The following is a 13,078-nucleotide window of genomic DNA, read 5'->3' as shown; positions in this document are numbered from 1 at the left end:
TGGTCTAGTCAGGTAAGCAGCTACAGTATAGTATGGTCAAGTCTGGTACCCAGCTACAGTATAATATGGTCAAGTCTGGTAAACAGCTACAGTATAGTATGGTCTAGTCTGTTAACCATCTACAGTACAGTATGGTCAAGTCTGGTAAGCAGCTACAGTATAGTATGGTCAAGTCTGGTACCCAGCTACAGTATAGTATGGTCTAGTCTGGTAACCATCTACAGTATAGTATGGTCTAGTCTGGTACCCAGCTACAGTATAGTATGGTCTAGTCTGGTAACCAGCTACAGTATAGTATGGTCTAGTCTGGTAACCAGCTACAGTATAGTATGGTCTAGTCTGGTAACCAGCTACAGTATAGTATGGTCTAGTCTGGTAAACAGCTACAGTACAGTATGGTCTAGTCTGGTAACCAGCTACAGTATAGTATGGTCAAGTCTGGTAAACAGCTACAGTACAGTATGGTCTAGTCTGGTAACCAGCTACAGTATAGTATGGTCTAGTCTGGTAACCAGCTACAGTATAGTATGGTCTAGTCTGGTAAGCAGCTACAGTATAGTATGGTCAAGTCTGGTACCCAGCTACAGTATAGTATGGTCTAGTCTGGTAACCATCTACAGTATAGTATGGTCTAGTCTGGTACCCAGCTACAGTATAGTATGGTCTAGTCTGGTAACCAGCTACAGTATAGTATGGTCTAGTCTGGTAACCAGCTACAGTATAGTATGGTCTAGTCTGGTAACCAGCTACAGTATAGTATGGTCTAGTTTGGTAAACAGCTACAGTACAGTATGGTCTAGTCTGGTAACCAGCTACAGTATAGTATGGTCAAGTCTGGTAAACAGCTACAGTATAGTATGGTCTAGTCTGGTAAACAGCTACATTATATTATGGTCTCGTCTGGTAACCAGCTACAGTATAGTATGGTCTCGTCTGGTAACCAGTTACAGTACAGTATGGTCTAGTCAGGTAACCATCTACAGTACAGTATGGTCTCGTCTGGTAACCAGCTACAGTACAGTATGGTCTAGTCTGGTAAACAGCTACATTATATTATGGTCTCGTCTGGTAACCAGCTACAGTACAATATGGTCTAGTCTGGTAAACAGCTACATTATATTATGGTCTCGTCTGGTAACCAGCTACAGTACAGTATGGTCTAGTCTGGTAAACAGCTACATTATATTATGGTCTCGTCTGGTAACCAGCTACAGTACAGTATGGTCTAGTCAGGTAAGCAGCTACAGTATAGTATGGTCAAGTCTGGTACCCAGCTACAGTATAATATGGTCAAGTCTGGTAAACAGCTACAGTATAGTATGGTCTAGTCTGGTAACCATCTACAGGACAGTATGGTCAAGTCTGGTAAACAGCTACAGTACAGTATGGTCTAGTCTGGTAACCAGCTACAGTATAGTATGGTCAAGTCTGGTAAACAGCTACAGTACAGTATGGTCTAGTCTGGTAACCAGCTACAGTATAGTATGGTCTAGTCTGGTAACCAGCTACAGTATAGTATGGTCTAGTTTGGTAACCAGCTACAGTATAGTATGGTCTAGTCTGGTAAACAGCTACAGTACAGTATGGTCTAGTCTGGTAACCAGCTACAGTACAGTATGGTCAAGTCTGGTACCCAGCTACAGTATAGTATGGTCTAGTCCGGTAACCATCTACAGTATAGTATGGTCTAGTCCGGTAACCATCTACAGTATAGTATGGTCTAGTCTGGTACCCAGCTACAGTATAGTATGGTCTAGTCTGGTAACCAGCTACAGTATAGTATGGTCTAGTCTGGTAACCAGCTACAGTATAGTATGGTCTAGTCTGGTAACCAGCTACAGTATAGTATGGTCTAGTCTGGTAAACAGCAACATTATAGTATGGTCTAGTCTGGTAAACAGCAACATTATAGTATGGTCTAGTCTGGTAAACAGCTACAGTATAGTATGGTCTAGTCTGGTAAACAGCTACAGTATAGTATGGTCTAGTCTGGTAAACGGCTACAGTATAGTATGGTCTAGTCTGGTAACCAGCTACAGTATAATATGGTCTAGTCTGGTAAACGGCTACATTATATTATGGTCTCGTCTGGTAACCAGCTACAGTATAGTATGGTCTAGTCTGGTAACCAGCTACAGTACAGTATGGTCTAGTCTGGTGAACCAGATATAGTATAGTATGGTCTAGTCTGGTAACCAGCTACAGTATAGTATGGTCTAGTCTGGTAACCAGCTACAGTACAGCATGGTCTAGTCTGGTGAACCAGATATACTATAGTATTGTCTAGTCTGGTAACCAGCTACAGTATTGTATGGTCTAGTCTGGTAACCAGCTACAGTACAGTATGGTCTAGTCTGGTAACCAGATATAGTATAGTATGGTCTAGTCTGGTAACCAGCTACAGTATAGTATGGTCTAGTCTGGTAAACAGCTACAGTATAGTATGGTCTAGTCTGGTAACCAGCTACAGTATAGTATGGTCTAGTCTGGTAAACAGCTACATTATATTATGGTCTCGTCTGGTAACCAGCTACAATATATTATAGTCTGGTAACCAGCTACAGTATAGTATGGTCTAGTCTGGTAACCAGCTACAGTATAGTATGGTCTAGTCTGGTAACCAGCTACAGTATAGTATGGTCTAGTCTGGTAAACAGCTACAGTACAGTATGGTCTAGTCTGGTAACCAGCTACAGTATAGTATGGTCAAGTCTGGTAAACAGCTACAGTATAGTATGGTCTAGTCTGGTAAACAGCTACAGTATAGTATGGTCTAGTCTGGTAACCAGCTACAGTATAGTATGGTCTAGTCTGGTAAACAGCTACAGTACAGTATGGTCTAGTCTGGTAACCAGCTACAGTATAGTATGGTCAAGTCTGGTAAACAGCTACAGTATAGTATGGTCTAGTCTGGTAAACAGCTACATTATATTATGGTCTCGTCTGGTAACCAGCTACAGTATAGTATGGTCTCGTCTGGTAACCAGCTACAGTACAGTATGGTCTAGTCAGGTAACCATCTACAGTACAGTATGGTCTAGTCAGGTAACCATCTACAGTATAGTATGGTCTCGTCTGGTAACCAGCTACAGTATAATATGGTCTAGTCTGGTAAACAGCTACATTATATTATGGTCTCGTCTGGTAACCAGCTATAGTACAGTATGGTCTAGTCTGGTGAACCAGATATAGTATAGTATGGTCTAGTCTGGTAACCAGCTACAGTATAGTATGGTCTAGTCTGGTAACCAGCTACAGTACAGTATGGTCTAGTCAGGTAACCATCTACAGTACAGTATGGTCTAGTCAGGTAACCATCTACAGTACAGTATGGTCTAGTCAGGTAACCATCTACAGTACAGTATGGTCTAGTCAGGTAAGCAGCTACAGTATAGTATGGTCAAGTCTGGTACCCAGCTACAGTATAATATGGTCAAGTCTGGTAAACAGCTACAGTATAGTATGGTCTAGTCTGGTAACCATCTACAGTACAGTATGGTCAAGTCTGGTAAACAGCTACAGTACAGTATGGTCTAGTCTGGTAACCAGCTACAGTATAGTATGGTCAAGTCTGGTAAACAGCTACAGTACAGTATGGTCTAGTCTGGTAACCAGCTACAGTATAGTATGGTCTAGTCTGGTAACCAGCTACAGTATAGTATGGTCTAGTCTGGTAACCAGCTACAGTATAGTATGGTCTAGTCTGGTAAACAGCTACAGTACAGTATGGTCTAGTCTGGTAACCAGCTACAGTACAGTATGGTCAAGTCTGGTAAGCAGCTACAGTATAGTATGGTCAAGTCTGGTACCCAGCTACAGTATAGTATGGTCTAGTCTGGTAACCATCTACAGTATAGTATGGTCTAGTCTGGTACCCAGCTACAGTATAGTATGGTCTAGTCTGGTAACCAGCTACAGTATAGTATGGTCTAGTCTGGTAACCAGCTACAGTATAGTATGGTCTAGTCTGGTAACCAGCTACAGTATAGTATGGTCTAGTCTGGTAAACAGCTACAGTACAGTATGGTCTAGTCTGGTAACCAGCTACAGTATAGTATGGTCTAGTCTGGTGAACCAGATATAGTATAGTATGGTCTAGTCTGGTAACCAGCTACAGTATAGTATGGTCTAGTCTGGTAAACAGCTACAGTATAGTATGGTCTAGTCTGGTAACCAGCTACAGTATAGTATGGTCTAGTCTGGTAAACAGCTACATTATATTATGGTCTCGTCTGGTAACCAGCTACAGTATAGTATGGTCTAGTCTGGTAACCAGCTACAGTATAGTATGGTCTAGTCTGGTAAACAGCAACATTATAGTATGGTCTAGTCTGGTAACCAGCTACAGTATAGTATGGTCTAGTCTGGTAACCAGCTACAGTATAGTATGGTCAAGTCTGGTAACCAGCTACAGTATAATATGGTCTCGTCTGGTAACCAGCTACAGTATAGTATGGTCTAGTCTGGTAACCAGCTACAGTATAGTATGGTCTAGTCTGGTAAACAGCAACATTATAGTATGGTCTAGTCTGGTAACCAGCTACAGTATAGTATGGTCTAGTCTGGTAAACAGCTACAGTATAGTATGGTCTAGTCTGGTAACCAGCTACAGTATAATATGGTCTAGTCTGGTAAACAGCTACATTATATTATGGTCTCGTCTGGTAACCAGCTACAGTATAGTATGGTCTAGTCTGGTAACCAGCTACAGTACAGTATGGTCTAGTCTGGTGAACCAGATATAGTATAGTATGGTCTAGTCTGGTAACCAGCTACAGTATTGTATGGTCTAGTCTGGTAACCAGCTACAGTACAGTATGGTCTAGTCTGGTGAACCAGATATAGTATAGTATGGTCTAGTTTGGTAACCAGCTACAGTATAGTATGGTCTAGTCTGGTAACCAGCTACAGTATAGTATGGTCTAGTCTGGTAAACAGCTACAGTATAGTATGGTCTAGTCTGGTAAACAGCTACATTATATTATGGTCTCGTCTGGTAACCAGCTACAGTATAGTATGGTCTAGTCTGGTAAACAGCTACAGTATAGTATGGTCAAGTCTGGTAACCAGCTACAGTATAGTATGGTCTCGTCTGGTAACCAGCTACAGTATAATATGGTCAAGTCTGGTAACCAGCTACATTATAGTATGGTCTAGTCTGGTAACCAGCTACAATATATTATAGTCTGGTAACCAGCTACAGTATAGTATGGTCTAGTCTGGTAACCAGCTACAGTATAATATGGTCTAGTCTGGTAACCAGCTACAATATAGTATGGTCAAGTCTGGTAACCAGCTACAATATATTATAGTCTGGTAACCAGCTACAGTATAGTATGGTCTGGTAACCAGCTACAGTATATTATAGTCGGGTAACCAGCTAAAGTATAGTATGGTCTAGTCTGGTAACCAGCTACAGTATAGTATGGTCTAGTCTGGTAACCAGCTACAGTATAGTATGGTCTAGTCTGGTAACCAGCTACAGTATAGTATGGTCTAGTCTGGTAAACAGCTACATTATAGTATGGTCTAGTCTGGTAACAAGCTACATTATAGTATGGTCTAGTCTGGTAACCAGCTACAATATATTATAGTCTGGTAACCAGCTACACTAAAGTATGGTCTAGTCAGGTAACCATCTACAGTATAGTATGGTCTGGTGTAGTAACCATCTACAGTATAGTATAATCTAGTCAGGTAACCATCTACAGTATAGTATGGTCTAGTCAGGTAACCATCTACAGTATAGTATGGTCTAGTCTGGTAACCAGCTACAGTATAGTATGGTCTGGTGTAGTAACCATCTACAGTATAGTATAATCTAGTCAGGTAACCATCTACAGTATAGTATGGTCTAGTCAGGTAACCATCTACAGTATAGTATGGTCTAGTCAGGTAACCATCTACAGTATAGTATGGTCTGGTGTAGTAACCATCTACAGAATAGTATAGTCAGGTAACCATCTACAGTATAGTATGGTCTAGTCAGGTAACCATCTACAGTATAGTATGGTCTGGTGTAGTAACCATCTACAGAATAGTATAGTCAGGTAACCATCTACAGTATAGTATGGTCTAGTCAGGTAACCATCTACAGTATAGTATGGTCTGGTGTAGTAACCATCTACAGTATAGTATAATCTAGTCAGGTAACCATCTACAGTATAGTATGGTCTAGTCAGGTAACCATCTACAGTATAGTATGGTCTGGTGTAGTAACCATCTACAGAATAGTATAGTCAGGTAACCATCTACAGTATAGTATGGTCTAGTCAGGTAACCATCTACAGTACAATCTAGTCAGGTAACTATCTACAGTATAGTGTGGTCTAGTCTGGTAACCCGCAACATTATAGTATGGTCTTGTCTGGTAACCAGCTACATTATAGTATGGTCTAGTCTAGGGCCTGTTGTGTTTTACCTGAGGATCGGTCCCCACAGATGGCACAGATGTGCTTGGACATGGACCCTGGGCTCATGCAGCCGTAGCTGTTCATGTGACCCAGTCCAGCCAGGCCTGGAGGAGGCTTGATGTCCTCACTGCTGCTCACATTGTTCAGAGAGTTCATCTACAGAGAGGGGGACATCGACAGCAGAGAGGGGCTTAATGGGGAAATGTGTGTGGGTGTCTCACTTTCGCCAACTGCCCATTGTATCACAAAGGTCAAAAGTAAAAGGTCACCGACTTGCAGCTTCCCAGTTTTGTTGAAGACAGAACTCAGCACTTCCGGGTTCAGCAAAGATCACATTGAGTGATGTATTATGTCAGTCTTTCTATGACAACATCCCTATTTAAAAAAAAAATATATATTTCACCTTTATTTAACCAGGTAGGCTAGTTGAGAACAAGTTCTCAATTGCAACTGTGACCTGGCCAAGATAAAGCAAAGCAGTTCAACACATACAACAATAATAGAGTTACACATGGAATAAAGAAACATACAATCAATAATACAGTAGAAAAGTCTCTATACAGTGAGTGCAAATGATATAGGATAAGAGTTAAGGCAATAAATAGGCCATGGTGGCAAAGTAATTACAATATAGCATTTAAACACAGGAATGGTAGAATGTGCAGAATATGAATGTGCAAGTAGAGATACTGGGGTGCAAAGGAGCAAGATGAATAAATAAATACAGTATGGGGATGAGGTATATTGGATGGGCTATTTACAGATGAGCTATGTACTATTTCAACCATGCATTAGCTACACAGTCAGTGCCTTCCTCAGTGTATTTGTGTGTATGCACGCGTGTCAATCAATGTGCATCATTCAAACATAATAGCCCACAGGTGTGCTAACGTGTGTTTGTATTCACTCCTCCCTTGTCCTTTCTGCCTCCCCCTCCCACCATACAGGAAGTGTTTTTTCCTTTGTCATGTGACCTGTTCCCTCTAGGTGAGGAAGTAGCAGTTCACTTTGAATGTTTACTCTCAGTAAACACCCACAGTCAACATGGACACAAGGTTCTTAAGGAAGGACACAAAATTATATCTGTTGATACCAGTTTGAATTCGAATCGAACTCAACTGAAAACACTCAATTGAAACCTGTTACATGCAGCTCCACATGAGAGCAGTAGAGGGAGGTAGTTGGTCATTAAAGAGCGACTGCCTTTAAAATCAACTAATCCCTTTGAAAATGGCCTATGTGGTATTGATATGAGTCATAAACCGTTAATATAGTGTCAAAATTGACAATAAAGTCTAAATAGGGTAATTTTTGTAATAAAGTCAGTCTGGTCTAAAACGGAGTTTGGAAAGATTTTGCATTACAAAGGGTAAATGAAGGTTGCGTTTTCATTTGACGATGTCCCTTTGCCCACTATCATGGGGTGACCAGCTGCGGTGATGGCTCTCTATCCAATAGCATAGACAGTAAGGCTCCGACTTTGTTTACATAAGACAACACATTGTGCATTTTCTTTTACATGAGAACTACTGCACCAAACACCTTGGTTAGATATAAAATCGTGCAAAAACGTCAAAATAAATGACAGATTTCTTGAGTTATCTTAGATTAATTCTGGGGATTTTGAGGAAGTGAAATAGGCTCCCGTATCTATAGTGTCTCATGGGGGGACAAACATCATTAACCAAACTGTATCGGCCAGAAAACACATGTCCAAGACTGAAAACTTGTTTTTCAAATGAGCAACAGAAAAACACACGTGCCAATTGGTGTGCTCAGTTGCTCTTTAAGGAAACTTTATAAGCCACTCTGAGCCATCTAAAGGTCTAATAGGGGTTACTTATATTTGTCCTGTTTTACACATGTACAAGTGTTGGTGTGAAATGGAAATGTGTTTTTTGCATATCCCTCAGAGAGTGGGGTCACGGCCAGGGATCAGCCATTATAGATGCCGATCCTGGAGCGATTAGGTTTAAGTGCCCTTTTCACCTTTTCACCTAGTCGGCTCTCGGATTCAAACTAGCAACCTTTCGGTTACCGGCCCACCGCTAGGCTGCCTGCCGATCATTACCAGACCATGAAGTATTTGTGTTCTTTGAAATACTTTGAGTTTTATTGAGCCTGTCTAGAGTGCCAGAGGGGCGGGGTTTACACTTTAAGGACTATTCCATTGGTTCCATTGTGCTAGATAAGCTCAATCAAGCCCAGCTAAAGTATTCGAAATAGAACAAATACTATTTGAACCCAGGTCTGATCATTAAGAATGAGAACATCCTCCTAAAACTGCATTAGTCTGACAGTGAGGGATGTATGCGCTGTGCTATACAGGCATGCTCAAATCAAATCAAATTGTATTAGTCACATGCGCCGAATACAACAGTGAAATGCTTACTTACGAGCCCCTAACCAACAATGCTGTTTCAAAAAATACGGATAAGAATAAGAAATAAAATTAACAAGAAATTAAGAGCATCAGTAAAATAACAATAGCGAGACTATATTCAGAGGGGTACCGGTACAGAGTCAATGTGCGGGGGCACCGGTTAGTTGAGGTAATATGTACATGTAGGTAGAGTTATTAAAGTGACTATGCATAGATGATAACAACAGAGAGTAGCAGCGGTGTAAAAGGGCGGGGGGCAATGCAAATAGTCTGGGTAGCCATTTAATTAGATGTTCAGGAGTCTTATGGCTTCGGGGTAGAAGCTGTTTAGAAGCTTCTTGGACCTAGACTGCTGTGTACGCACACACACAGGTTAAGGGACTATTGCAGGTCAAGAGACCAGCCTGGGTCTAGTGTGTTTGGGTAGTAACAGAGCTTTCTGGCCCCTAGTCGGCCTACCGCTGTGTACTGTACTCTACTGTAGACTAAAAGGCGACAGGGTCGACACACACACACACACTCACGCACGCACATACACAAAGGCAACATATGCACGGATGACCTATATAGTTAGTCTACATACCACATCCCATGTCTCTCACTCCACACATATCATCCATGGGGCCCTTGTTGAATACTTCATATAGCCTATACATTATTCACAGTGCTCTTAATGCTACAGACTGTTCTATACACATTTCTCTGTTGCTTGGCTCATTGAAAGTGCCGGCACATTGAAAGTGTCTACTTCTTTGAGACCAAAAGGGAGCTGCACTATTAGCGGTAAGAAGAAATCCAATTTTAACATCCTATTGGCAATAAATGGATCTGAATCTGACTATTGCATATGTGTCCCTATTTGCTTTACAGAAGCCTGTTGGCACAGCTGTCATTAGATGACTTCCATTTGTGTACTATTTTCTGCTAGCTAGCTAGCCTCCAAGGCTTTAGCTTAGCAGGCTGGGTCAATGATATCTCCCTCCGACTCACTAGCCATCACGCCTCATTAGCTTAGCTCAGTTAGCTCCGAGTGGGACAGCCAAATACAATTCGCTCATCCCCTCTAGGGCAGGCAGAGGCCCAGCCAGTGGTAAAGGCAGGGACTGGGCAAAAAAACAGTCAGAAAAGGAGACATTCTAGATTCTATTTAATGCAGGACAGAACGGCAATGTTTTGTTTTTTAACTAACTGAATAAAATGTTAACTTTTAAATTCACAAGAGTAAGCCTCTATTTCCCCCATTTGTTATCTATTTGAGACTTGGACTCGAAGTAAGTGGAAGCGCTGTCTCACTAATGGAGTGGGGACGAGTGAATTGAGCAACAGAATAGAATGAGGTTCTATTTCTAGGGCAGTGATTCAGTTGTAGTCTGTGGCCATGAATGAGTCTGGGTCAGGCTAACCTAATGTAGCAGGCCTGAGCTGTGTTTCTTTCTGGTCCTGACGAGAGAGAAAAAACTGTCAGGGGAGGTTTTCCTCTGCACTGGTCAACCAATCCAGTAAATGTGGAGATGTTGAGATAGTGTTGCCTTGTTAATATCCAAAAGCAGAAGTTGTGTCACAGGCTTTTAAAATTTCCCTTGAAAACCGGATACATTTTTAGCGACCCCACTGTGGGTGGGGTCAGGCTAGCCTTCTAGGTTCTGTTAGAACAGTGGTCACCAATCTCCAAGGCATTCCTAACAATGAAGCCTTGCGTTCCTATTTGTATTTATTTGTCTCAGGCTGTTGGCGGTAGGTGCACCTGATTCAGCTGCCCTACATGCCAGGTAGGTGAAGTGTTGCAATTTAGAACCATTTCATGTGTCTGAAGGTACAAACTCTGCCTTCTTGGAGGGCAAATCTGTTTGAAGTAACGTAGCAGGTGTAAAAGAAGCTAAAACAAAGTCGATACTGTGAGATTTCAAAACTTTTAAAACCATGGCCAGAGAGACGAATACAGCAAAGAGCTGCTGTTTTTATGACTGAGTTCATGTTGAAGTTTTTACTCTTTTTAGTCAACAGTTTTATAAAGCCATAAAATGTGCATTCTTCCTACCTCCACTCATGCTACAACCAACACTGCAGCTGTAATGAATGAGTAGGAAAGTGTATAGGCGGGCTTGCATTGTTATTATCAGCGGCTTGGGTCTTCTTTAATATCGAGGAATATTTCACTTTCTCTGGTCATTGAAGTAACGACATGAATTTGTCCATGAGGCAGAAATAATGCGGTGCGACTCGAGCGTAACTATCAGCTGGAAGACGGTGTCTTTGTTTGGTCAGTGGAGGAAAGGGAGAGCGGAGGAACGTTAGGAGGTAGACCCTCAGGATGCTGCGTTCTCTCTCCTCTGAGACAATCAAATACAGGCACCATCAGCCTAATAACATACAAATCAAAAGCAAATGTATACTCTCTCAGCTGTGCCTCACATGTAATATAACAACTGATCTATTACCGGTGTGATCATATTGTCTACCTCAAATTGTTTAATATAATATAAAAAGTGGTCTGAACAACAATATATTGGCAGGTCAATTAAAGCCAAGCCAATATGCAGTGATAACGTATTGGGCCTATAGCCTACTGCACAAACCTTATTTCTACAGTATTGTTTTCAATAGGTTAACGTTGCATAGGCTTATGTTTTTCAAGCCCTGTAAAAATTATTCTGAGCAGTTGATCTCAACCTGCATTTTGACTCAGAATGTGATCTTGACTCAGAATGTGATCTTGACTCAGAAAGGGTTGGTGACCACTGTGTTAGAAGGATGCAGATGACCACTAAGGAGTCTGAGACTTCTGTAGTATCAGCTCTGACAGAGAAACAGTTAGAAATACAACAGGCCAGGCTAGTCAGCTGGGTGTAGAGTAGTCTCCTTCAATTGGGATGGCTTTGAAGCTTGGCATGCAAGGCTAGGGCATTGATAGACTCATATAAGTGACAACAATGTATCCAATGCAGTAGTTCCAAAGCTACTTTGGTGGGTCGGCTCACCTGCTGTAAGGCCTCTCGTGTTTTTAGTGTGTTCGTGTTGAACAAGTGTGTGTGTATAGGCGTGAGCATAAATAATTGTCCAGGAGGCAGGGAGCCTAGAAGTTAAGAGTGTTGGGCCAGTAACCGGAAGGTCACTGGTTCTATTCCCCAAGCCGACTAGTGAAGAAAAATCTGTTGATGTGTCCTTGAGAAAGGAACTTAACCCTAATTTCTCCAGGGTCGTTGTCAATAATTGGCTGAGCCCTGGTCATGGCCCCTGTCTCAGGGGGGAGTTGGGATATGAAAAAAATACATTTCCAATTCAAAAATAGGACAAATATAAGCAACTAATTATTATGCGTGTGAATACATTGACCCTTACCTGTGGGCTGGAGAGTGTGCTGAAGCCCATGGTGGGAGTAGGGGGGGATGGAGACACTTGGGGAGCCCAGAGATGACGAGGTGATGACTGAGTACGGCGAGCTGCCCTGCCCGTTGAATGGCGAGCCCAGGGTGCTCATGGGAGATGGGAGGGGCTGCCCGGGGTTGACAGAGGCACTGATGACGGAGGGGTGGTGATGATGATGATGGTGGTGGTGATAGGGGTGGTGGTGAGGGGGCCCCACCATGGTGCTGAGGGACTGAGATGGGGTGGAGCTCAGGTGTGAGACCTGCACAGAAGAACCTGTAATCAGAGCAAAAAACAGCCAATCAGAGATGTGAATGAAGGAGTTAGGAGACACGGCAATCAATAAAAGAACAGAATGGAACACAGCAGGGTTTTATTCATTAGAGCACACCGTAGAAAAGCTTGCTACAACTGAAAACAAGCATTTCTTATTGGACCAGGTCATGTAGTTGGTGCCTCGTGAATTCGACCGTCATCTATATAAACTATATTGTCCTCAAAGAGGATAACCGTTTTCATAGGGATCAATAAAGTGAAACATTCAGATGTTGCAGGTAGAAATCTACAGTGTAGAACCAAAACTTAACCTATTCTAGTCTATTCCATATGAAAATAGAATGTTCATGACTACAGCAAAAGACCTTGGTTCTGGTTCACAGACAGTGTGATGACCAATCAGACCAGAGAATAACAACTAGACCCACATCAGCCCCTTTTCACAGCAAAACGAGGTGCTTGAGTAGACAGCCAGGGGTCCAAAATGTCCATCACTCCATTTAACCTCATCACTGATCCAGCTGGTAATGCACTGTGATGGACCTGATGTAGCCTGATGTAGCTGGTCGCTTGGGGGTCAGTGCATGGGGAAAACCTGCATAAGGGACTTCCATATATCACCAGAATAGCCCAAAAGGTC

At 42.1% G+C, this 13,078-nt stretch overlaps 1 protein-coding gene across 2 annotated transcripts in view; it reads right to left on the bottom strand.

Moving 5' to 3' along the window:
• Window positions 1-13,078, bottom strand: part of LOC124041975 (retinoic acid receptor RXR-gamma-A) — a 30,002-nt gene that overhangs the window by 5,017 nt on the left and 11,907 nt on the right. Inside the window, exons 2-3 of one of the 2 annotated variants that reach the window (XM_046360202.1) lie at window positions 12,136-12,438; window positions 6,422-6,569 (exon numbers count right to left, since the gene is read on the bottom strand). In XM_046360202.1, the coding sequence (XP_046216158.1) occupies window positions 6,422-6,569; window positions 12,136-12,165 (178 nt within the window). In that variant the 5' untranslated portion in view covers window positions 12,166-12,438. Of the gene's footprint in view, window positions 1-6,421; window positions 6,570-12,135; window positions 12,439-13,078 lie in introns of those variants that run through there. The other variant, XM_046360201.1, reaches the window with a different exon arrangement.

This window comes from Oncorhynchus gorbuscha, linkage group LG08 (genome assembly GCF_021184085.1).
Source record: "Oncorhynchus gorbuscha isolate QuinsamMale2020 ecotype Even-year linkage group LG08, OgorEven_v1.0, whole genome shotgun sequence".
Lineage (NCBI taxonomy): Eukaryota > Metazoa > Chordata > Actinopteri > Salmoniformes > Salmonidae > Oncorhynchus > Oncorhynchus gorbuscha.
This window is presented reverse-complemented; position numbering and strand designations above follow the sequence as displayed.